Source organism: Pongo pygmaeus, chromosome 11 (genome assembly GCF_028885625.2).
Source record: "Pongo pygmaeus isolate AG05252 chromosome 11, NHGRI_mPonPyg2-v2.0_pri, whole genome shotgun sequence".
Classification (NCBI taxonomy): domain Eukaryota; kingdom Metazoa; phylum Chordata; class Mammalia; order Primates; family Hominidae; genus Pongo; species Pongo pygmaeus.
In genome coordinates this window covers 32,796,656-32,824,210 of record NC_072384.2, presented here as the reverse complement: position 1 = coordinate 32,824,210, position 27,555 = coordinate 32,796,656, and the positions used below count along the sequence as shown (strand labels likewise).

Sequence of the window (27,555 nt, the reverse complement as noted above, 5' to 3'; positions counted from 1 at the left end):
AGAGTAGTGCCTTCAAAAGGGTTTGCATGGAGTCTCCTTAAAGTAAAATTAAAATTTGGCTTTATGGTGCAATGGTTTGTTTGTTTTGGCAGTCAATGGAAATTATTTCTTTAATGGAATGAAATGCAAATATTAAGCAACAAGCTTGAAATGATGAGGGTATTTATGTTTTGGTCTCTTAACAACTGTGTTTTTCTGAGGTTATAGGAGTTAAATGCAGTTTGCTTGTTGATGGGGTTACATGCATTGTCAGCAAATGTGGGCAGCTAAGATATTGTTAGTTTTGTACATTTAGGAAGAGTTTAATGAGTGCCGGTGAAAGATGATGGAAGTCTTATAATTTATTCTAAGTGATTTAATAGAGGAGGCTAAGCATCTCAATTTGTTTAATTCAAATGTACTGTATACAACCCTATGAGTCTTTTCATGACTTAATAAAAAGATTTAAAAATAAAACTAGAAAATATATTACAGCTAAAGTAAAAATGCATCTTTTAAAGCAAAGAACAAAAAAGTTAGAATGAATGAAGGAAATATGAACTAGTTTTTCAATTTGAAGCTTAAAGAAGATACAATGCAATAAACAATCCAAACTGTAATTAAGAAAGTACTCCCACTTATGATAGAACAAAAAGAATAAAACATCTAGGAATAAATTTAGGAAATGAAGTACAAGACTTGTACACTAAAACTTACAAAATATTGTTGAAAGAAATTAAGACTTGAATAAATGGAAAGACATCAAATTTTCATGGACCAGAAGACTTAGCATTGTTAAGATGGCAGTACTCCCCAGATTCATCTACAAACTCAATGCAATGTCCCAGTTGGATTTTTTGCAGAAATGTATAAGCTGATCTTAAAATTCATATGAATTTCCATATGGAAATGCAAGATATCAAAAACAGCCAAATCATCTTGAAAATAAAGAATGAAGTTGGAAGATTCACACCTCCAATTTCAAACCTACTATAAAGCTATAGTAATCAAGATAGTACTGTGCTGACATAAGGCTAGACATATATATCACAGGTATAGAATTAAGAGTGGAGAAATGAATTCTCTCACTTATGGTCAATAGACTTTTGACAAGGGAGCCAAAACAATTCTGTGAGAAAAAGAACAATCTTTTCAACAAATAATGTTAGGATAACTGGAGATTCATGTATAAAAGAGGAAATTCGGATTCCTATCTCAAACCTACCAAAAAAACCCTCAAAATGAATTACAGACCTAAATGTAAGAGCTAAAATTATAAAACTTCCATAATAGAAGTAAATCTTCACTGCCTTGGATTAAGCAATAGTTTCAGATCTGATATCAAAACCATAAGCAACAATAAAAAATAGATAGCTTGGACATCAGTAAAATTAAAAAAAATGTGCCTCAAAGGATATTAGCAGGAAAGAAAAAAAACCCCATGAAATAGGAGAAAATATTTGCAAATATTATATGTGACAAGGAACTTCTAACCAGAATATGTAAAAAGACTCTTAGAACTCAATAATAAAAACCAAATCACCCAATTAAAATGGACAAAAATCTGAATTGATATTTGGAATACAGATATTTCTCTAAAAAAGACATGCAAAGCTGGAAGGATCACATTACATGACTTCAAATTATACTACAAGGCTATACTGGCCAAAACAGCATGGTATTGGTACAAAAACAGACACATAGATTAATGGAAGAAAATACAGAACCCAGAAATAAAGGCACATACCTACAATCAACTGAATTTTGACACAGTTGTCAAAAATATACAATGGGGAAATGACACCCTAATCTATAAGTGGTGCTGGGAAAACTAGAAAGCCATATGTAGAAGAATGAAACTGGACCCCTACCTCTCACCATATATAAAAATTAACTCAAGATGGATTAAAGATTTAAGTGTAAGACCTGAAACTATAAAAATCCTGGAAGAAAACCTTGGAAATACTCTTCTGGACATAGGCCTAGGCAAAGAATATATGACTAAGACCTCAAAAGCCAATGCAACAAAACAAAAATAAATAAGACTTAATTAAACTGAAAAGATTCTGCACAGCAAAAGAAATAAATAGGATAAACAGACAACCTACAGAATGGGAGAAAATATTTGCAAGCTATGCATCTGACAAAGGACTAATATCCAGAGTCTACAAGGAACTCAAACAACTCAGCAAGAAGAAAACAACTGCATTAGAAAGTGGCCAAAGGACGTAAACAGACATTTTTCAAAAGAAGACATACAGGCGACCAAGAAACATTTGAAAAAATGCTCAACATCACTAATTATCAGAGAAATGTAAATCAAAACCACAATGAGATAATGTCTCACACCAGTCAGAATGGCTATTACTAAAAAGTTTAAAATCAAAAGATGCTGACAAAAATGTGGAGAAAAGGAAACTATTTTACACTGTTGGTGGGAATGAAAATCAGTACAACCTCTATGGAAAACAGTATGGAGATTTCTCAAAGAATTAAAACTAGAACTACCATTCAACCCAGCAATCCCACTACTGCTCAAAGGAAAATAAGTCATTATATCATATGTTTATTTTGGCACTATTCACAGTAGCAAAGATATGGAATCAACCTAAGTGTCCATCAGTGAATCATTTAATAAAGAAAATATTCTATATATTCACATATGTACACACACACAACACCATGGAATACTATGCAGTCATAAAATAGAATGAAATACTGTGTTTTGCAGCAATAAGGATGGAAATGGAGGATATTACCCTAAGTGAAATAACTCAAAAAAAATAGAAAATCAAATATCATATGTTCTCACTTAAAAGCAGGAGCTAAACAATGGGTATGCATGGACATATAGAGGGAAATAATAGACACTGAGAACTCCAAAGGGAGGGAGGATGGGAGGTGGGAGGTGAGGGTTGAAAAATTATTAGGTACGTTGTTCACTATTTGAGTTATGGGTAGACTTAACACTCAAATCTCATCATTATGCAATACATGCATGAAACAAAAACTTGCATATGTATCTCCTGAATCTAGTTTTACAAAACCCTTTAAAACAATATACAAGTAGCCAATAAACACATGAAAAGATGCTGAACATTATTAGTCATTCAGGAAATGGGAATTAAATCCACAATGAGATACCTCTTCATATCCACTTATAGGTGGCTGTAGTTAAAAAAAGAAGGTGGACAGTAACAACTGTTGAAAAGATGTGGAGAAGTTGGATCCTCACACACTGCTGGTGAGAATGTAAAATGGTGCAGCCACTTTGGAAAACAGTTTGGCATTTCCTCAAACTGATAAACAGTTTCCATTTGATCCGGCAATTTCTGTCCTAAGTATATACCCAAGAGTAAAGAAAACATATGTCCATACAAAAAGTTGTACAAGAGTGTTTTAACAAAAATGTGGAAACAGCCCAGATGTCCAGTACTGGTAAATATATACATAAATGTATAAATAAAATATGGTATACCCATATAATAGAATATTAGTCAATTACAAAAAGGAATGAAGCATTGCCACGTGCTGCAACATGGATGATTCCTGAAAACATGATGCTAAGTGGAAGAAGTTAGTCACAAAGATTACTTATCATGATTCTACTTGTGGCAAGTGTCCAGAGTAGACAAATCCATGGAGACGGAATGTAGATGAATGGTTGCCCGGGGCTGGGTAAGGGGTAGGGGATGGAGAAGCACTGCTAATATGTATGGGGTTTCTTTTTGGAGTGTTGAAAATGTTCTAAAAATAGATTATGGTACTAGTGGTATAACTATGAATTCACTAAAAACCAATAAAGTGTATACTTTAAATGGATCAATATTATGGTATATGAGTTATACCTCAATAAAGCTGTAGATTAGATGCGATGAATTTAAAGGCATTAAATTCTTTTGAAATTGTTATATTGATCAAAATATTTTAAGGCCAAAGGGACCTTAGAGATTACTTACTTCATTTTTCTCTATATGTGAGGTTAAGAAATTGAGGACTAGAGAAATTAATTTGTCAGAAGGTATACAGGTAGTTATGAAACCAAAAATACACACCTTATATTTTAATTTCCAAAATGGATCAAGATTTTTCTAACCTCCACAGAAACCATCTGCACAGCAAAATATGATGTATAGATGTGGTCATAATTCAGATAATTTGTCAAGTATCCAATCCAGGTCAAAATATCCATATGTGACCTGAATTTTATTTTTTTGTGTGTGTAGGAGACAAATAATAAAACTAACAAGAAAGAAAAACGTATAGACAACTGAAAGATTACAGAGGCAGGTACTTACATACCTTAGGTAATCTATCAAATTAAAGAAATATATAAAATTGTCTTTGAAGGAGAGACTTAAATTTCTGGGTTGCAATGTCATATATGAATATCTAAAAATTATTCAGTAACCCAAGTAATATTTTAATTTTAATGTAAGAAGAAAAAACCTTTATGCTTTCAGAACTTATTTCTATAACTTATGATAATTGCTTCCACATTTTGACTTCATGTAAAAGGAGAGTAAATCATCTTTGAATAGAAAGTTAGAGTTTCTTCCATTTGCACAGGCAGGTGATGGGAAATTAAATTAGACTGCCTTCCCCTTTCCTGTACCTAGTTTTTTGTGTTCATATTTGAGACTTCAATCTTCTCTTCTTCTTGGGGTTTTACATTAATTCAAACTTTAAAAATGACTATCAAACTTTAGAGACGGAGGAAGGTTTATAAGAACTCATGTAATCAAAGTGTGGCCTATAGGTTGTGCACTTCTCAGAGATACTGGTTTGTGAACTACTTTTTAAAAACCAAACTAATCTTCAAACATTGAGAGATTTTACATAGATGATCTGGATTTCAGACTCTTGAAAAACGGGAGTTTGGTAAAGTGAAGCTTCCTTTCTGCATGGTGGTTTTTAGCTGCAATTGGATGCCAGCTGCCCTTTTGGCATGGGGCCTGCCCAGGTGGGCACAGCTCCCGGGGGCGGCTTCATGCATTTACGTTACCTTCCCAACATATTAGTCATTTGGGTTTGCAATCTCTGACTTAGCCCAATTACCCAGCTCTTTATTTTCCCCATAAGGTACTTCTTTAAATGAGTGTGCCCCTAGTGAAATAATTCAGAACTCATTGTCACTATTACCACATTCTTTGATCAAAAGAGCCAGAAACCCTGCTGATTATGTAAGAGAATCAAGTTGAACTGTGCTCCACCTCCCCCTAGCCCCTGAAAAATCATGAACCTGCAAGTATTTTGGATCTTAGAAACATTCTTAATGAAGGTGAGCATTGGTTCTTGGGACAATGAAAAATACTAAAATATCATAATAGTCCATGGCCTTTCAGAAGCCACACATATCTGTACATAAACAGATATTCAGTAAATCTGTGGTATTAAAATTTCATGGTGAAGGGGGTGAAATTAGGGGGAAAAAATTAAAGAATTCTGGGTGGCAGGCAGGCAATAAAAATTATATATATACTGAAATAAAGGAAGAACTCAGAAAGACTAACGCCTGGCCTGACATTTTCCTGTCAAATGTAGCTCCTCCTTATAGGAGGAATCCTGAATAAATGTGTAAAGGAAACAGTAATCCAGTCAGGGTGGGGGCATTGGCTTTCATCAAGCACCGCCAGAGCCCATCTGATCCAACTGCCCAAATAACCAAGCATTTATTTTCCATAAAAGAGAAAAACAAGAACTTTTAACATGGGTGATATAAGTATAAATTGCTACAGTACAGTCATTTTGGGGGAGAAATTTGGCACTGCCTTTTCACTCCAACATGTGCACAACCTATGACCCAAGGATTTCCCCATATGAGAAAGAATCTTCTGCCTGTGATCCAAGGATGTCAGAACAAGAATGTTCACAACAGTACTGTTTGCAATGTGAAAATGGTAAAAAATGTGAAACAACTAATACCCATTCTTTTGGAATTGGGGTGAACTGTTTTAAGTCCATTCAATAGGATTCCTAAACTATTTTAAAATAAACTAGAATTCTATTATCAGCATGGATAAGTCTTGCTGCTATAATGTTAAGTGAAAAACAATTACAACTGAATATAGAAAGCAGAATATCATATATACATAAACTAAAACACACATAAAACAGTGCTGTATATCATTCTAGGTTTATGCATACACAGTAGAAATATAATTTATGTGCAGCAATAATGCTCTCCTACTACAGGAGAGTGGCTATTGCTGGAGAAAAAGGAGGATAGAATAGGGGAATGCGGCTACAACTACATCTACAATGATTTTGTTACTTAAAAGAGAGAAAAGATTAAAGCAAATATGGCACAAGATTAATCTTTGTTAAATACAGGATAGTAGGTACATGAATCTCTGTTACTTTACGTACTTTTCAGTATGTTTAACTTTTTAAAAATGAAACATTTTAAAGCACTATAGGGATTCAGGAATATGTTAAAAAATTCCTCAATCTGGTAATTGGTAGCTACAAAGAAATCAATCCCATTCTTATGGATAAAAACATTACTACTGATTCTACTGAAGTCAGGAGCAAAAGTTTCTGCTAAAAACTTGCTTCCCTGGTCAGTGCTCTATGACCAGAAAAATGAAACAAGATTTGTAAGTATTGGACAGGAAAAGCCAAAAACGTTGCAATTTTCTATCTAAAAAAATCCAATAGAATAAAATGAGCACATTTAGAACCAGAAAGAGTGCTTAGAAATTTACCTAAGCAGAAGTTTAAAGTTTATTAATCAATAGGCTTATTTCCGGCACTGCCTATATCCAATTAGAAAATGTAAGTAGAAAGAAATGTATATAATTCTCAAGAGTAATAAAAACATACTTAGTATTTAAAGAAATTATGCCCAAAGGCTATTGAATTAACTTATTAATTCAATAAATTAATGATTGAAGTAATTTATTAAGGCAATAACTTTATTAATAAATAAGTTATTACTAAAATATTTATTAATTTGGGTCATTGTGCTGTTTACATTCTTTCATTCTTTCCTTCCTTCCTTCCTCATTCCCTTTCGCCATTCCTCCCTTCTTCCTTTTTTTTCTTTCAATCTTCACATCCTTTACTGAAGGATGTGAACAACACAGTGACCCAAATTAATTATCTATTGCTGCCCAAAATACTACCTCAATAAGTTGGTTATTTAAAACAATGACTGATTTTCCTTCTGATTCCATGGGATGACAACCTGTGTATTTCTTTTGTTGTTCTCACCTAGAATCACGCATCAGACTCTGTTTATCTCAGGATTTGACTGTAGCTGGTGGGTTCACAGTGGCCTTGCCCAGGTATCTGTCAGTTGGTGTGGCTGTCACCTCTCCTCCAGTGGCTGTCACCCTCTTGTGGGCTAGGCTGGGCTTCTTCTCAGCATGATAGCCTGAGGGTTCATAGAGAGGGGATGGAAGCTTCAAGACCTCTTAAAGCCTAGTGCTAGAACTCAGTTTCCCTTTTGCCACATTCTATTGGTCAAAAGGTTCATAAGCCCTACCAGATTCAAGGGGTGGAGAAATGAGCACCATCCTTAAGCTAGAAAAGCATAAAAGACACACTTCAAAAGAGAGTTGGGCATCATAGGAAGGGAGGAATTTGTTGCCGTTAAACAATCTACTGCCCATTTCATGTCGCTGAATGGAAAGATTCAAGAATATAACGATGTAAATTCTCTCCTAAATAATCTGTGAATTTAAATTCAATCCAATTTAATAAAAACCTGTACAGTACTTTTTGTTGGACCTGATGAGCTGATTCTCAAGTTGATCTGGAAGACAAAAATGAACACAAATGGCCAAGAAAAATTCCAAACAGACAACATGGGAAGTCTGGCCTATAAGACATCAAAATTTACTAAAGGCCCATAATTAAAGCAGTGTGATATTGGCGCAAGGACAGGTGCATAGATTAGCTTATTTTTTTTTTTTACTTGAGGGTCAAGGAAAAGGATTGTGCATATGTTGACTTTTGTTATGATTGGGGGCATTTAAAATCAGTGGGAGGAATACTTTAATCACAGAATTAATGAATTTATATTCTTTTAGAAATAAAGTTAAACCTATGCTTTACGTAGGTTTACGAGACAAAATTATCTTCAGATGGTACCGTAAAAATATTAGGAAGACATATGGAAAATGATCTTTTAATTTAGAACGTATAAAGGATTGATGTGTTTGACTGCAAATTAATTATAACATTCTATACCATAACAAAGTGAAGAGACAAGAGGTAGACTGGGGGGAAAATATTTGCAATGTCTCTTAATAAGGAGTTAATATTCAAAATGTATTCACAGCTTTTATAAAGCAATAAAAAAGGAAGAGGCAATAGGAGAATGAGCAAATAATTTCAGCAGGCAATCCAGAGAAGAATAATTCAGATAACCACACATAAAACAAAGATGCCCAGCTTCACCAATAACCATGGATTATAAATTCAGACAATGAGGTCACTTATTTTACCAACAAATTTGTAAAAGCTTTATGATTGGTTCTGTTCAGCTATGATAACTATGTGGAAAACAAGTAGTCTTACACATTCTTAAATATTTTTGGAAGGCAATTAGTCAATTTCTAACCAAATTTAAAATTTTACACTATAATTCCATCTTTAGAGATCTATCCTTTGTAGAGAAACTCACACAGGCACAACAGATACATAGACTTGCTCATGGTGGGATGGTCTAGAATCAGAAAACACAACTATCTAAATTTCTACCCATAAGTTAATAAGCAATTTATTGATAATCTGTTTTATAGTACTATGAAGCTGTAAAAACTGAACTAGGCCCAGGTGTATTGAATATATCAGGTGAACAAATGCAGTCACGGAAAAATAGATGTCGATGCCACTTATATAGAAAGAGAAAATTCTATATATGTATATAGGTAAACAGAAAAACTGTTAAAAGCATCTCTTGGGAGAAGAGTAGAAAAAGGGGGAGTAAAATTATACAATTTTCATATTATACTCTGTATATATTTGTTACAGCTTATATCTTTTACAAAGAAAATAAATGCATTTAATATGGTATAAATTTTTTAAAAAATAAAAAATATTATCTCATAGATTGGCCAAGTTCTACAACATTTCAAAGGCTGTAACTAGGAGGGTATGGGCTGTGGAAACTTTCTCAGAAGAGAAAATGTGGAAGAAACTTGGAATTTTTTTCCTTAAGTAAGAGAAAAATTACATTTTCTCTAGGGAACAGAGCTATGGCCAGTGCGTGAAAATCCAAGAGACAAATAGAAACTTTCTAGGCATTCGAGACAACCTAGATTTGAAAGAGGCTCTTCCAAAAGACAATGTGACCCATTTGTCACTGGAAGAGGCAAGAAGAGATGGGCAAGGCCTAGTGAGGCCTGTCTTAGAAGCAGTAACCGTACTGATGGATAGGTGAAGAGGAGGGCAGGAAGTCATCATTTAAACCTAAGATTCTAGGATTCCAAATGTCCTGAGTGAAGGATAACACAAGAATCATGGGGCAAAACCTAAGCCATAGTTGTCTTGGATTCTGCAAAGAACTAAGTCATCATAAGAACTGGCTGGCTGTGCATAACTTTATGAGAAAATGCTTGGAATTCCGCTATTACATGTACATAGATAAGTTCTCTGTTTTAAGTTTCAGATCCTTTGCTATTGAAGTACAACCCACAGGCCAGAAGCATCAGCTTGTTAGAAATGCAGACTCTCAGGCTCTTCTGTAGCCCTAGTAGATCAGAATCTGTATTTTAACAAGATCTGCCAGTGATTCCCATGCATGCATTTGAGAAGCACTGGTCTGTCCAAATATCCATAGAACTCCTTTTATTCCTGAGCCTTCAAAGGCTGAATAAAAAGAAACAACCTACCACATGGAAAAAAAAAGGCCCAGTAATTGAAGTTTTGATTTTTATTGCTCAAAACTAGGTGGAAATTCTAAGCAGAAGAGAAGAAATGACTATATGTGTGTGTATATACACATGTATGTATTTATGTGTATATGTATGCATAGTATAAATATATATATGTCTATATACACACACATATGTGTGTGTAAAACCTAACTCTACTTTCTAGCTATCCATTTTAGTGGGTGGTCATTGACTAGTTTACCATCTTTTGTTTGTTTGTTTGTTTTGTTTTTTGAGACAGGGACTTACTGTCACACAGGCTGGAGTGCACTGGCATTATTACAGCTCATTGTAGCCTCAACCTCTCAGGCTTAAGCAGTCCTCCTGCCTCAGCCTTTCAAGTAGCTGAGACTACAAGCACGTGCCACCACATCTGGCTAGTTCTTTATTTTTCCTACAGACAGGGGTCTCACTATGTTGCCTAAACTTGTCTTGAACTTCTGAGCTCAAGTGATCCTCTCACCTTGACCTCCCAAAGTGCTGGAATTACAGGTATGAACCACCGAGCCTGGCCTTGTTTTACCTTTTTTGAGGGAGTTTAGCCCGCTGCCCTCTCAACAAATGAATATCAGTCTCAATTTAATTAAACATTGAGTAGAAAAAGATAAACATCTTAGAGATTTTTCTCATACATTTCATTTTGGCAGCCGTTATTACTTAGGACATCTTTAATGTCATTCTATATTTTCTGGTTTATTAAAAATTCTTCCTATTGTTTTCAGTATGTTAATTGGTTTTAAAGTTTAATCTCTTAATCTTGATTTGGCTTTTAGCATTTCACATCAGGATTATTTTGGGGGGTGGGTGGGTGGAGGGAGATTACTATACATGAAGAATGAATAACCTCTTAAAGTGAAAAAAAAAGCTCCTAGGTAATTGGAAATATTCTAATTACCAGCTAGGGCCTTAGCAAAAATGTACTGGCTTCCAATTTATTGTACTGCATTTATTTCCTGAGTCATTTTGGTGTTTCACTTGTGCACAAAGACATTCAATGGAAAATAATGAATTCTGCAATGTGTGGGGACATCATAGTTAAACCTTTTGCTGGATTTTCAAAAAACATCCCTTTTCATAAACAGTTTTCTTAACAAGTTGTGTTGTCTCTCAGCAGGCTTTGCAGAGTTTAGAGCATATTCTACCCAACTGGCCCCAGATGGAAAATACTCTCTTGAAATTGGATGGCTTTTTAAGTGTAGCTCTCCACAGCCTGCTCAAAGAAAAAAAAAAAAGTAAGCTTGAACAGAATGCATTTAGTAGCATGGTCTATAATTCCCCCAGCATCCCACATATTTGGATGTTTTTGCTTTTGGCAGTGGAATTTTTCTAATTTAATTAACTCATTAATGTTAGCAGATGACACAGTGTGAAAATTCTTTTCCCTAGCCACTTATCTAAATATTCTTCCAGTCCACTGGGGTTATGTGTACACTTTATTTATTTATTTATAAAATGTATTTATCTGTTTTGTTTCTATACTGACCTTCCCTTTAAGAGTTCACAGGCAACATGTAGACATTTTATGTAACTTATTATAAATCTTTCTTAAGGCAATAAATGGAGAAGAGTCAGAGGAAAGAAATAAAGAGTGATGGTGCAGGGGGAGATCTTTACAAAGGAAGAGTGGGAGAGAAGGAACAGATGGTTTGAGAAGAGCAGCCAGAGCTAAAATGCTTACCCTGGTCTAAGCCCATGCAATTCTGTTTCTTCATTCTTAGTTCATACATTGAAGATGTAGCAATAATTTGTGTCTGGAAATCAGCTGGCAACACCAGGAATGACAATAAAGGCAAGTCCTCCAGGGTTAGCTCAATAAAAAGTGAATCCAACTTGCTCAAATAATGTACTCGTTCATTTGTTCATTCACATGTTTATTTTACCATGCATTTTGCTAATCAATATATAAATCTCCCTCTCTTAGATTTTAGGTCTTCTTGAAATTTGAGGACATGTATTCCCTTCCTCCCTCCCTCCTTCACTCCCTTCCTTCCTTCCTTCATTCCTTCCTTTCTTCCTTGCTTCCTCATTCCCTTTCTCTGTTCCTCCCTTCTTCTTTTGTTTTTCTTTCAATCTTCAGGGCCTAACACAGGGCCTGGGACAAAATAGGTATAGAATATATATTACTTAATTTTGAATGAATGGAACTCTTTTGAGTGATTATACCAACAGAGTATCTACTCCGGTATTTTAAAACAAGAATCATTTTAATCCCCCGAGTTACCTTGTTAAGGGGATTGTTATTATTATCTTAATTTTATCAGTGATGAAACTAGAGCAAAGAAATGTGAAATAAGTTGCTCAAGGTCACAGAACTTGTAAGTGGCAGTTGGAGAATGTGAACTCAGGGCTGTCCAGGGTGCTGCTACCCACGATGATGGTGACATGGGACAAGTGGCTTGATGAAGCCTCAAGAAGTGGTGAGGAAACTTCGTGTCCCCACTGAGAGTGAGACATAATCCCCGGTTTCTGCAGCAAATGAATAAATATTGGTATTAGAAGGGTTGACGCTGAATTGTATACTTAAAAGGGTGGATTATATGATATATGAATTATATCTCAATAATTTGTTATAATAGAGAAATTACTGAATATTGGAAGTTTTCTCTGACCTCTCTTCTCTGACCTCTCTTCCTAAGAAATTTAGTTCAGATTCATAGCAATTTTTTACTGCTCCAGTTCAGTGAGCTGCATGTTGAAAAATAGACAAGATTTCCAGACCCAGACTTTGTGCAGCTCCCTGAGTTCTCTGTGTTGGCCATAGCCATTTATCTGAGGAGGGGCCCATGGGAAAGTGATTCTTAGGGGCCTGTCTGGCATTGAAACCATCAACCGGAAGCTACTGAATATTATTAGTGAGACGTTTAGTGAGCATGAACGTAGGAAACAATTTTTTAAAACCAATTTTCAACATCATGCAGAATTTTCCTCCACTTGAAAGAAAGGGGTTGTTGTCATGTCTCTCTGAGACTATTTCCAGCCACTAATTTATCTGGCAAGGATGAATACCACATTTGGGAAATTTGTTGGCATTTAATCTTCTTCTAAATCAATTTCAAGGGGCTGGTAGGATTTTAAAAAAATTTTATGGTTGAAAATTATATCATTTGGTTTGCTTTTATACTCATATTCAGAATGGACACAACACTTTTCTGTGTGTGGCTGGTTTTGTTAAGTCAGAGTGCATGTGAATATACACACACAAGCACACATACACTCATATACTCATGCACATGTATGCATGTTCATACACACGCTCATACACACATGCACACACATGCACAGATGCAGACTCAACACATACACACATACACATAAGCATGCACAAACACACCCTTACCCATTTATACCACAAATAGATGTATCAATAGGAGAAAGTTATTGAGCTGATATATCTTCCAAAAGGAGACTGCTGTATGTATGTGTTTAAAGCATACAGAAAGCCAGTGCTTTCCTTTCTATGGACTTAATAAATCAGAATAAAAAGATTTCAGTACAAAAAGGACTGGAGCTTCAAACATTCTGTTTGGTAGCACTTTGAAAAAAGAGCTAGGTGCACATGGAGAGCAGTGGGAAGAAAGGAGGCGATGGGTTTGGGGGCATCTGAATCATGGTTTTCTGCAACATTGGCCTTGCCATTTGAAGTTCTTTCCCTGAAACTCTACGTGGAGACCTCACTCTGAGGTTTTATGATATATGTACATTAAGTTGGAATCTAGATTTAATATTTCTACCTTTAGTCAGCAATGTTTTCTGAATGAAAAAAGGATCAGCTTAAGCAGCTTAATTTTGAATGATGAGCCTGAGAGTGGAGACACAGATAAAGGTATTTATCCAAATTGTTTGTATCTAACATTTCTTTTCTTTGGGGTCAAGAAGTTTGCAGATTAAAAATTGTTGGGTATGGTGGCTAAGGAAAGGCAGTTGCTGCTACCGACAATCATGTGTCCCTCAGCCCTTGAGAAAAGGATGGAGATCAAGAAAAGACTGACATCTTCACCTTCCTAAACTGGTGCTCCATTGACTGCACCTTGGAAATATTGAAGAATCTTAAAATAATAATGTTTGGTTCCCACCCCCAGAGATCTTGATTTATTCCATCTAGGGATGGGCCTTAATGACTCCCCAGGTGACTCCACCTAACATGCAGCAAACTTGACAGCCACTGCTCTTAACTGATGGTTGCCAACCCTGGCTGTTGTTACTCTGATCCCTGCAGCCTACACCCCAGAGATTCAAGTGATCTGGTGGGACCTAGGCATTGATATTTTTTTAACAGTTCCCCATGTTATTCTAACGTGCAACCAGGGTGAAAAGCCATGAAGCTGCCTTGTCAATGACAGGAAACTTACTGTGTTTATTTTTTGTCCTTGATGTGCTCTACTCTGCAGTTATTCTTTGCATGCCTGCCGTGTGGGAGCTGGTGTGTTGGATGTTGCAGGGAATATAACAATGAATTTGACACAGTCTCTGTTCTCCGGATGTTTATGAGGCTGCAAACAATTATATTTTGCATTGTTTGTTGCTTAATGAAGCTGACCAGAAAACATCTTGAATTTAGATGTGGAAAAGCTTGCTCTTGCATTATCTCATTGAAACCTCACAATGACCTGGTGAGAAAGGCATAAAAAATGTAAACTCGAAGAAGCTAGGAATCTACTCAAATTTACATGGCAAAGACAGCTAGGAACCAAATCTTCTAATGCCTAAGCAAGAGAGCCCTTTTGGCATTACTATTTTTCTGCATTTCTTCTGGAAATACCATTAATATATCAAAGCAGGGATGGGAAGTGGCAGAATCAGAAAGGCAGAAATTGAGATGGAGAAAGTTGTGTCCAGATCAGGTGTATGTATCTGAGTGAGTGAGTGTGTGTGTGTGTGTGTGTGTGTGTGACTGTGTGACTGTGTGTATATGAGGGAATATGCCTTTGAGATTTTATTCAATGGTGCGGTTTTGTTACTCTCTTGAAAATTATACAGCCTGTTAACAAAGTATATCAGAAAATAGAATTTACTGACATCTTTAGAAAGATTAAAAATCTGTCTAGCATGAAAAGGCCATTACTAACTGTGAGAAAAAATTTTAAAAAAAGAGTTATTAAGGCCAACTTAGATTTCTACAGATACTGAGTAGAAGTAGTTTCACCAGGTAGAGATGGATGTATGTGAGGGGGGAAGGGAAGATTAGTATCAATAACTATCACTCAACAAAAGGGTGCTTAATTTCCTGTCTTCCTTAAACTCCATGACCGTTTTCTTCCCCATAGAGGGAAGGAGAGGGCTCCAACCCATTGCTCTGAGGAATATATGTATTCTGTTATAACCAGAGATGTTGGAAGACATAGAAAAGACATTAACACTACTGGGTTATGGCTCTTTGTAGGTGCAGGTAAATAGATTTTAGGTTGATGATATTTTAAAATCATGACAAAATGTTTTCTTTGAGGCTTGGGTGTGTCGAATATGCTTGGCTAAAAAAACCACCTCACTCTTGTAAATGTATCTAGTATTACTTTGCTAAACAAAATTGTATTTTTGCCCTGCTCTTTATATGTTCACAAAGACAGCTGTCAATGTTCATTTATTTATGCAAACAACAAATGTTCTTCATGTGCTATGCATTAGGTGTTATACTACTTAGGGGAACACAGAACATAAAATGCTGTCTCTGTCATCTAGAGGCTTAGTGTTTCTTAGAAAATAATTCCAGACTATTATTTCAGAAGACTCACAAGAACAAATCCAGGTATTTCCCAAGGAAGGCTTGCTGCCTGTCCAAAGGCATCTCCATGGGGTGCGCATGAAACATTGTCAAGCCTAGAAAAAGGAAATTACTGTAGATGTTTCAAGCAAAGAGGGATTTAATGCAAGGAATTTTTATGATGGTGTTGAAAGGGCTGGAGGAGCCAGAGGGATAAGGTGGCGGTACTCACAGACTGGGGCATTGCTGATGCCCTTTCTTAGCTGACCTATTGGAGGAATCACAGAAGTTGCTGGAGCCTGCAGTCACCTGCTGTTGATGCTGTTCTGCTAGAACTGGAAGCAGAATGGCTTCTTCTTTCCCATTGCCTTCTAATCTCCTCTCACTGCCTCCCATTGGCAGAATTCAACATTAACACACTGACCAAGATGTCTTGATCATGTTTGCATCTGTACATGCACAATACAGAGAGGAGTACAGCAGGGCAAGGTGAGGTGGGAAGGGAGCAGTAAGATCCAACAGTCACATAACAAGCAGAAAGGCGTGGAGTCTGGAGGTAGCCACCATAACCACCACCACTTGGAGGTTTCCCTTAGTTTTTTAGACTTAGGAATTTGATTAATAGAACACTCAGATGTGATTTGAAACCTAACTGAAAATAACTGTTATGAACTGAACCATGTCTCCTGCAAATTTCATATGTTGAACCCCTAACTCCCAATGTGACTGTATTTGGAGATAGGGCATTTAAGGAGATAATTAAGGTTAAATTAGGTCATAAGTGTGGGGCTCTAACGTGCTAGAACTGGTGTCCTTAGAGGAAGAGACATGGGGATGTGCACACACAAAGCAAAGGCCATGTGAGGACACAGTGAGAAGATGTCCATCTGCAAGACAAGGAGAGAGGCCTCACCAGAAACCAACTCTGCTAGCACCTTGATCTTGGACTTGTAGCCTCCAGAGCTATGAGAAAATAAACGTCTGTTGTGTAATCCGCTCAGTCTGTGTTATTCTGTTATGACAGCCCAAGCTGACTAATATACTAACCAAATATGTAAATAATAAATATAAAGAGTAAGATGTCAAACTGTCATTTTTAGTTTGCAGTAGAAATGTAATTTTTCAAAAGATTTTCTACTTGTATTTGCTGGTCAGCACATTCTTCTTCTATAAGTGATACTACATAGGAATCAAATAAAATTGGGAGGTTGCTTGATGACACTAGTCTCTGAATTAGTTGAGTTAGATGGATGGTACAAATGGCCCAGGTAATCCCAGGCATCTTTAGGATATGATATACTCATTTCCCCCCTGGATCTGCAGTCTCTGCTGGATGTATGTCATCTTTTCCCAATAGTTCAGTCAATTGAATGTTTCAGCCTTTCTGATATTTTCTTTGTTAATCAGGTCCCTTTTCATATTGCTGCATCCTGGTTGCCATTTTGTTTCTTTTAGATAGTCTTCCTTTGATCCACTTGGATAAATGTACTCTGATCCTTTCCATGATTATTTTATGGCCTAACTCACAAATTTTCACCTTCTTGGAGTGGGGCCAGTACATGTAGTTAGGCTGGGAATTGGCTAGGATACACTGCTCTAATTGTACCGCTTGTTGCCATTGTCAGCCCTGATTGGACTGTAGCTTTATGATTGGCAAACGCTTATGCCGTATTGTTGCTAAATCATTTGAATATTATATCTGCCTATATTATTGGTACCATAAAATATGAAAAGAAAGGGACCAAATCCATTTGGAAAGTTGTTGAATCAGCTTTCCACATAGGCATATTGGACTGTTTGAGAACTATCAAAAAGATCCCCATTTCCCAAAATGACAGCCTCATCTGCCTATGAAGGAGCATAAAATTCAGTAGCTAGAGTTGCTTTTAATGAGTTTAATCATATTTTCCAGAAGGGATGATCAATATATCTAATATTTAAGTCTTACCTACATGTATCTGTCCCCAGCCTAACTATTTCAATGGCTTGTCTCATTAATCATCAGAAAACCCTACTATGAAGAAGGTCCTATTATTAATGCCGTTGTATAGAGTAAGCAGTGGAAGCTTAAATAGGTTAAATAATTTGTTGAATGTTACCTGCTAGTAGGGAATTTAAAACCTAAGATTAACCTTTGTGTTTAGAATAAGAACTGAGAGAGATACATTAGCCTACAAGCCTCTGTAGTTTTTGCCTATAACTCAGGACTTTTTTCACACATTCTCTTCCTGGCTATTTTCTTCCTAAGAAATGGGTCCTCTCTCTCTCTTTTTATTTTTATTTTTATTTTTTGAGATGGAGTCTCGCTCTGTAGCCAGCCAGGCTGGAGTGCAGTGGTGCGATCTTGGCTCACCGCAACCTCTGCCTCCTAGGTTCAAGCAATTCTCCTGCCTCAGCCTCCAGAGTAGCTGGGACTACAGGCGCTCACCACCATGCCCAGCTAATTTTTTTTTTATTCTTAGTAGAGATGGGGTTTCACCATGTTGGCCAGGATGGTCTCGATCTCTTGACTTCGTGATCCACCTGCCTCAGTCTCCCAAAGTGCTGGGATTACAGGTGTGAGCCACCGCGCCCGGCCGCTTGGCACTTTTGCACCACCCGCTGGAGGTTATTTCCTTCATACTGTACCTAGCACAGTTTGGAGCTGTTTGTTTGCTTGTTTTTTATATGCCTCACTAAAATATGAGTTCCACAAAGGTGGGTACTTTGTTTTTCTTGTACATGACTGTGTCACTAACATGTAAGGATTGTTTTCCATACAGTATTCGTACTGTCTTCTGTACAATAGGCACTCAATGCATATGTGCTCAAGGCCAAAGCACAATCTATTGTGAGCTATCAAACTCCCATGCTCTTTGGGATCAAAACTTAGGAGGGTGTCTTTTTGGTGGAGAGGGAAATATGAGGGTCGGAGTAGTCTCTAGCTGGTTCATCATTGCAGAGGGTGTTCTGAACTACCAGTGTATACAGTCACTGAGACTGGGGGAGAGGGAGAATGCTACAAAGTGGGCAGGAACAGCTGAAAGTAGAAAAGGCAGCCTCCCAAACAAATTTCAGTTGACTAGTGGTCATGCCTATAGCAGTATACAGAACTAACTTCTTTTCTGAAAAATACTGCCTAGAATTTTAGAAAATGATATTGAAAAATTTGGATTTTATCCTAAATTCTGATTGAACTCTTAAAAGTTTCTGAGTGGACCAGTAATGTATTAAAAATTAGTGTTCTCGAAAGTAAGAGATAAAATGACTAAGATGGAGGAGGGAGCCTAAGCTGGCACATGAACCCATCAGTTTCCCATGATTGACTATAGTTTGGGCATTCCCCATCTCAGACACCACCATCTCAACCTTCTTGATGAAGAAAACCAAGAGAGACAGCCCACATCTTGTGGGCCATGAAATCCTGCCTGTTTGATCCATGTCAGACTTGGAGCAATTGAGAGTTGTGGAACATATTTCTTTTCAATTATATTAAAAAATTAATTGGTATAGCATAGTATTTCATCTCTCCTGCATCAGCAGTACAATGGCTATGTTCATTTACAAGGATTATGAGCAATTTCTATATCTCAAAGTACCTTCTGAATCATCAAGGATATATTGAATTATATGGACTCATATTCCAGGTTAACTGTTTTTAAATGTAATCTGTGGGTAATTATAACTTACATATGAGTTGTAATTTATGGCATCCAAATCATATTCTCATACATCATTTGATTACTATCATCATGTTTTGTAGCTGAGAAAAATGAGTTTCCGAGAGGTTAAATGACTTGTCCAAGGTCACTTGGCTATTGGATAAGAAATCCTGGACTCGGCCAGGCGCGGTGGCTCACGCCTGTAATCCCAGTACTTTGGGAGGCCGAAGTAGGCAGATCACGAGGCCAGGAGATGGAGACCATCCTGGCTAACACGGTGAAACCCTGTCTCAACTAAAAATACAAAAAATTAGCCTAGCGTGGTGGCAGGCGCCTGTAGTCCCAGCTACTCGGGAGGCTGAGGCAGGAGAATGGCGTGAACCTGGGAGGCGGAGCTTGCAGTGAGCTGAGATCATGCCACTGCACTCCAGCCTGGGTGTCAGAGCGAGACTCCATCTCAAAAAAAAAAAAAAGTCCTCGACTGTAACCCATTTCTTTTATTTCAAGCCTTTTACATCTTTGAATATTGGAAGCTAGCGCTTAACATATATGATGAATCCTTATTAACCAGAATACTTAATCATCCTAGAAAAAGCAATCTCAGTGGAGTTCAGGGATGAACTATATCTAATATGGTAAAAATACAGTGGGTTCTATAAATACTCATTGACAGTAATGACATCACCCACCATTCATTTTGAATCAATCTATCCCCAATGGAATGTATCTTACAATGTTCCTCAAATATTTTTAAATTACATATTTTTTAAATTAAATATTGACAACAATGTTCATGTTTCAGTTTCCCTTCATTGGGCTTTGAGCTCAATAACTCTTGGCTATAGAGTGTGGTTTTGTCGGTTTGATCTCGTGGAATTTGCAGACAGCATCTATGTGCACAGTAACAGAATGATTCTGGCTGATAGAGAGAGGACGGGTGTGGAGCAAGTGTGGCATGAAATGGACTGTTTGCTTTTTTCTACAGTCTGCTGATTCAACCTGCAAACCCATTCCCCAACTCCATTAGCAAAACCTATAAAAACACAGGGGCCGCCATAAAGACAACTCTGACATTTGTAACACAGAGTGGTCTTTTGAGTTGAGAGAGCCCAGTTCTATACTTATTATTTGGGACTGGGTATTTTTTGACTTCAATGCTTGTTTCTGGTTAGAGAGTTAAAAACAAAGGTCTAAACACTGTGTACTTGGATAGTAAAACACATGTTCACTCTTTTCAGTGACCCTGGAAACAGACGGGGGATTCTTATAAGTCACAAAAGAAAATAAATAACTTCATCCATGGAGGGAAAGAGACAGCTCGAGAAAAGGGACTTTGGAAAAAGGCTGTCTCTAGACAGCAGTCTTGTGGTAAGTACTAAATATTCATTTACCATTCTATATGTTTTGGCTTTGAATGCATTATTCTTTGTTATTTCCTGAACCCTGTGCTTTTGAAACCTCTCTTCCAGTTACACCATTAACAACATCCCTTGAGATTTTGTTTCATTTATTTTTTACAAACTCAAAAGCCAGCAAATTATTGGAATGTTTGTATAGTGTCTTAATAGGCAAATGTAATAATCTGTCAACATTATATGTAATTATATTAATTCCAGCTGATGTAGACTTCAGCCTATACAAAAACACTACTGTATAGCTGATGCCAACGCTAAGCCTATATATAGTTGTTCAATCCCCCATTTATCTTAACCTTGGGGGTAAGTTGAACAAGAATTCAATACAGGTTCAAATATTGAAGAGCCAAGAAAGTCTTGGAGACCTTCTTAGGTATGTGCATTAGTTCAGTTGTCTGTAAACTAACTTTCTAAGAGTTTTAATGCTGATGAACATCATTCTTAACAACCTGGTTGGCTTTGCTATCAGGTGTGAGAATCTGCTTAGTCCAGTGAAACAGACTAATTCACTTTAGACTAAGTCTGATGGTTGGCTACTCTTCCGCAATCTCTGGGCCAACATGTGTGGGTCACCTTTTCTGTTACGCAATGCGTGTGAACAGAGCAAGGAATCAAATCAAGCAAACTTGAAATAGAAAGCAAACTTTCTGAAATAGAGATTTAGCTTGGTTCCTTCTTGTGCACATTTTATAGGGATGTGCTTTATTCACTTGTACATGCTCAGCACCTGGCCTGGAGTCTAGCAGAGTGGGGGTTCAATGAACTATTTGTTGGTTTGATTTATCTGTTATACCTTTCCAACTTTGCAGCTGTAGGTCTTGCTCTGTCATGGACAGATTAGTTATTTACCTCTTAGCGGCTGAGGCTCTGCCTCACAAATTGTTCATATATGTGAGTTTCTGGGACTTAGGAAGAAGATTGTGTTAAGCATTTATGTTAAGTTCTTCTCTCCGTAGTCAGAATCAACGTCTGTGTCTATTTGGTGTGTGCATTGACCAGCATACCTTTAGAGGCCAACTTTGGTGTATTTCAAGTTCTCGTCTCCATAGATTTGACCCCATCTCACCTCCTACGTCTTGCTAACTCCAGGTTGAAAGTGGTGACATTGGTCTGTGAGTGTGTCTGCGTGTCTGTGTGTGTATCTCTGTGTGTGTATGTGTGTGTATTCCCTTTTCAACTTCTGGGGAAAGGTGGGATAAAAAGATAATTTCTCAGCCTCTCCTTTGCAGAAGAAAAACACTTTTTACATATCAGCATGCCAATAGGGTCTGTCTTAGGCCTAGGCTAAGGACAGAGACAGCCTTATGGTATGATGTGAGCAGCTCAAGAAAGATTCTCTTAACCCAGAAATATCATCGGTATTGGTTGGTCCCCAAAGCCATAGATTTCTGCCTCAGATCTCAAGTTTTATGCAAATACCCTATAAAGTTAAACATAATAAGCTATTGTCTTTCAATAATTCATAGTAGCATTCATTAATAAATGGCCTTGGATCACTGCCAAATATCAACCAGATGAGCAGAATTTTGTTGAGGGAATTGGTAAAACAGAAGAATGCAGAGCCCAGAGAGCTGGGAAGGCAAGGATAGGGCAGGACAAGACAGGGCAAGGGGACGTGAGTAACCCCGAATGGGGATCTTAGGGACTTGCAGATCAGAAAAAGGGAAACAGTGTCAATGCTCATATTTAAATTTTACCTAAAGATAGCTTGAAAATGGGCATAAGTAAAATCCTGTCACATTACCAGTCTAGCTGAAAACCCTAAATTGAGCTTGCATTCTTTCTGGCATATGGCTGTACCCTGAAACTTGTTGAGGGCTGCAAATATGTTTCTTGACTTGCTGGCATAGAAGAACGCTGTGAAAATGAGAACTTGTTTGGCACCACCTGAGAAACTTAATCCTGTTAAGTCTCCCCGTATCATGCTTAGGAGAGCTTTTACACTAGTGAAATCCTTTCCTTGTTTCCTAGAGGCAGACTGTGTTACATCTGCATGCCCAGATTGGGAAAATTCTGAAAAAGGATGTCCTTTCCTATCACAGTGTGTAGGGGGGTGCTTAAATGCTATTCAACATTGTAGCACTTAGGCCAAGTTACTACAATTTTGCCCCCGGTTGTAGTATTATGTTCTCTTCTTCAAATAAGGTGCTACTTCTGGGAGAATAGCAGCTAGAGTATTCTTTTTGAGTTGATTCTTTGGGAATGGGAACAATTGAAAGCACCTTGAATGAATTCAAAGTATCAGAAAGAAAGCTAGACCAGGGATGAGATCAAAGATGCCTGGCCTGTGAAGGCATCTGAACTGTGAACATCTGAACTCAAGATGTTGCCCTCTTCTTCAGCTTTATGCTGAAGCCACACAAATTACTAGGCAAGAAGCAGGTAGGGAAGATTCTAGATAAGGGCCACTGCGAAATAAAAGAAAACAAGAAGAACAACAAACCTGGCATTACAGTACAGTTTTCATTGCCAATGCATGCTTTTTATTTTATTTTTTGAATCTAGAATGCTAAAGTGAAAATCGGTTATCTCATCTCCTCACTTTGCAGACTACTTAAGGCGCAGAGAGGTTATCTGCTCTTCCTGAGCTCACATGCTAGGATTACACCAAAAGTAGAACAACCTGTCACTTAAGTTCTTTATCTTTCATTATATACTATCCCAGGAAAAGAAGATGTCCTTGTGGGAAACTGAATAGAGGAAAGAGAAACATATTACATTCTTAAGTCTTGAAATTCCATTGCAATAATCGTCACGACACATATTTTTGAGAGTTAGGGGGCCCAGAGGTAATTTCCACTTTCAGATTTTGCAGGAAAATATTCTCATAATGTATTGCAAGAATAAGGTGCTATTAACTTCGTTACACTTTTTGTTTTATATAATCAAATCATTGAAGTGTTGAGTAGAAATTATAGCTCCCTTGCAACGGCTTTTACATTTTTAGACTGGAGGAACCACAGAATAAAGAAACTAACAGTCCAAAAACTGAAAAAAGCTCCAACTGGGGAAAACGAGTTTGTGGTCCTTAGTCACGTGGCATGGGGGAGGGTTTGAGTGTATGTGTGTGCACACATATACATGTCCATGTATGTGTGCCCTGGTTACACACTGAAATATTCATTGATGGTGATTTTTTTACTTTATTACTCACCCTTTTAAAGGAGAAAGTGATACTTAAGTGAAAGTGAAATGAAAAATATGTTTCATTGTGGTGGGTAAAGGCCCAGAGAGAAAGACAAGTGACTACAAGTTTGCCTCCACCAGTAGGAGTGTGCGGAGGAGCCGTATATACGTTCACGGCAAGTACAGTGTTCTCTCTGATAACAATAAAAATCACCGCAGAAATTGAGGCCTCTTGTTGACCCAAAACTGTTCAGCCCTTCCAAGGATGCTTTTTGATCAGAAAAAGTCATCATTTCACACTGTGCTCTTTTATTTGCAAGACTCATTCCCGGGCTGCCCATGTAGCTGTTTGACACTTGTAGCTGTGATAGCATTTAGCTGATGAGCATGCTGGAGCATGAGTTATCTTTCTTATCAGCTCACATTTAAGTAACAAACATTCTCTTTTTAATTTTGGGGAAATACATTTAGCTTTTAAGCACAGATGAGAGTAGCAGTATGAATTTCTTCTTGGTACCCTCTTTTCTTCTCCCCCACAAAAGGAAGAAAAAACGTTTGCCACACTAAATCCTCAGCTCCGACAGCAGTATAGTTTTATAAGCTTGTAGAGGAAAAATAGGACATGCACGCATCCCTGAATTAATCCTTCAGGCTCTTGACTATTTGTATCCAAATCATTATAGTAATCAAGCCTTCCACAACATTCATAACACAGTCAGTCAACAAGCACTATTGAAAACTAGCTATGGGGATGTGCTGGATGGTTTCCATTTTCCCTCCAGATCCACTCTTTTTCCTTCTCTACCTGGCCAATCATCCCTGGAGGATGCACCACATGGACTTGCCTTTTGGCATCTGGTTGGGTTTAGCCAATGGGAAAAAGAGGTCCTACTGGTCTCCTAGCAGGAGATCAGAGGTCGAGGTATTTGTTCTCCCACTCTCACCCTGCCTGGTCATGGACCACAGGAACTGGGCATCTTTGCCTAAAGTTGCAGCTTTTGTTGGACAACCCTCTCCCCAGAACTCCAGATATAGTTAGAACCACTGCTCTATCTATGTTCTGGCACCTTTTCTTTCCCCATAGCTTAAGGATTCTTCATAGTAATGGTTCTTGGATGTTGTTACCCCATCTTTTGTTGGTTTGACTTAGCTCTGTCCACAATTCAGTAAACAGTCCCTTTACCAAACTCTCCTCAGTTAGATGCTTTGAGTGTGCCATCTCTTTCCTGCAGGGTCTCCCTGGCTGATGCAGGGGGATAGACTTCCTCAAATGCTTCTAGTTTATCTGAGGATGCTGTCCTAATAAGCAGGAAAAATATCATCACATGGAGATGAACAGTGTGGCACTGACAGTAGTAGGAGCTGAGGTCACTCTGGGAAGATGTGAGGAGGGGCCATGGGGAAGCTGCAGGTGCAGTTGTGCAACTACATGGAGGGGCCATGGGGGAGCTGTAGTTTGAAGCAACAGAGGGAATTTGGTAACTGCAGACAGAGAGTAGAGAAAAAAGAGGCAAACCAAGGATATTGGTCCTGCATCCTTTGGTGCCAATTCATGTCATTACTGAATTTTTTCTCCCAGGGAAACTTCTTCCTCATATTGAATTTAAATCTCTGCTGTTTTATCTTCAGTTATTTCCCCTCTATTTAGTGACTAGACATAATTCTGAAGCAGGAATCAGCAAACTCTCTATAAAGTTGCAGATAGTAAATATTTCAGGCTCCGCAGGCCACATGAGTAGTTACAACTGCTCACCTTTGTTGTAGGAAGAGAGCTGCCTCTGAAGACACGTGATCAAATGTAGCTATTTTATTTACCAAAAAACTTTAATTACAAAGACAGGCAGTAGGCTGGATTCTAATGGCTATCCACATGCATAAGAGAAATGGGAATTTTGAAAGTCCTGGTTTACGTTTCCTGGGTGCTGATTTTCTGAGTAGTGATTTGTGTTTACCCTCAGTATATGTGATATGCAGGCAGGCAGAGGAACAGGTTTAGGCTGTTATCAAAGGTACATATACCCCAGTAGGAAGAATAGGGGGACAGAAATATGTTTAGAAGGCATTTTCTAAATATTTAGAAAATATTGACATAGAGTATGTTCAACCTTGCTGATACTTTTTCTAAATGCAAAATAGAGGTATTGCTGGTGTTGCTCAGTGCAGCCTACAGCTAGTCGGTTATGAATACTAAGAAAACAAAAGTCTTCATTCTGTACTGCTTCAGATATGACTGGATCTTTCTGGACTCTCACGGTTCTCTTGTTAGACCTCCTCTTACCATAGGGATGCTGTACAGAGCCCAAAACACCAGCTTCCTACAGAAGGTTTCCAGCTACTCTAATCTCAGTCCCCCTTGACCATGTCTGCTGATGGAAGCGTATATAAAGTATGGTTTTCCCTGTGCCCCTGGCCATTGGGAACCTGCCAAGTTGTCCTCTGGGAAGCCTGATCTTTGTTCTCTGATATCAAGATGGTTTTGAGATTTCCCAAATGAGCATCAAGTCAGGGAGGGCCAAAGAATGAGAGGGAGTTTTTCTTTTCCTCCAACTGCCTCATTTCCCCCAACTTGTCTATTATTTCCATGTCTCTTAGATGTACTTAGAATAGAGACTATGGCCTGAGCCAGGTATCAGAAGATAGCGTGATGTCTGAGGATCTAGTGAAGGCCATTTTTAGGAGAAAAGCAACTGGTGGAGAATAGACTAGCTTTGGCCTGGTTTAGCAACCTTTCCAAAATGTCATGCTGAAATATTGACTGTGCCCCCTTGAGAGTGGGCGGAGGTGGAGTTAGAGACGTGTCAGACCCTTAGACAAGTATCTACCCAGTGAATCTGTCCACCAGCCGAGCTCAGCCCATCACTGCAGGTCCAGAAATGCAGGAGAGGTGCCCTGCCTACCTGTTCTCCAACAGTGCAGATCTCCGGGTCCCATGGATGGATCTGGGAGCAGATGAGCTAGGAGGAGGCAGGGGAGGCTGGGCCAGGTGGGCACCACCCACAGGTGTTACTTGCTGCAAGTCTTGAGGGAGCCCCAAAAGAGTGGGAAGAGATCAGATCCTAACAAGAAAAGTCTTGGAGGGCCATTGGAGATCTGCAGCAACACTGGTGCTGCAGACAGAGTCTGAATGGAGGACGGAAGTAGACTAGGTCCAAGCATAGGGCATAGAGCATGTCAGCAATGAGGATGGCAGAATCAAACATCAAAGCCACTTTAGCAGACAGCTCAGCATGTTCACTCAGTGAATCATGCATTAAGTCTCAACCAGGATGGCTTCCTTCCCTTAGTAATAGTAGCTGAAATTTATGGAGGCTTAATATAGGCCAGGCATGCTGCTCAATACTTTATATGGAAACTACCATTTAATATTTAACAACAACCCTTTAAGGTAGGAACTCTAATTACCCCTATTTTACAAATGAGAAATCTGAAGCTTAACAAGTTCATCAACTTCCTCAAGGCAATAGAACTGGTAAGAGGTAGAGTTGGGATTTCACTTTAGGTCTGGGGCTACCCCCAGATTACAATGCATCTGCAGAGCTAACAGCTCTGAAGCAGAAAACTCCTTTATGCCCGTGCTGGGAGCTCCTTCACGGTGCTTCACAATGTGAAAGAGCATCAGCTCCCTCAACAGGACTAGACCATGTGCATTAGCACGTCTGCTGTATCTGTGCCCACTGACTAGCCTGCAGTTTAGAACAGCCTAGATCAGAGGGAAGCCAGACTTGGTTTCAGCAAAACAATTGACAAAGGAGTGGAGGTGGGAGGGGGAGACTTATAAGGAATATAGAATGTGGGTCTAGATCTGTTTTCTG

At 38.1% G+C, this 27,555-nt stretch overlaps 1 protein-coding gene across 5 annotated transcripts in view; it reads left to right on the top strand.

The window, feature by feature from the left end:
- The window catches only part of NCKAP5 (NCK associated protein 5), a 996,626-nt gene that overhangs the window by 134,481 nt on the left and 834,590 nt on the right, over positions 1 to 27,555 (top strand). For all 5 annotated transcript variants that reach the window (XM_063647383.1, XM_063647384.1, XM_063647388.1 and 2 more), the window contains one exon: positions 20,441 to 20,570. In XM_063647383.1, coding sequence (XP_063503453.1) covers positions 20,502 to 20,570 — 69 coding nt within the window. In that variant the 5' untranslated portion in view covers positions 20,441 to 20,501. The remainder of the gene's footprint in view (positions 1 to 20,440; positions 20,571 to 27,555) is intronic.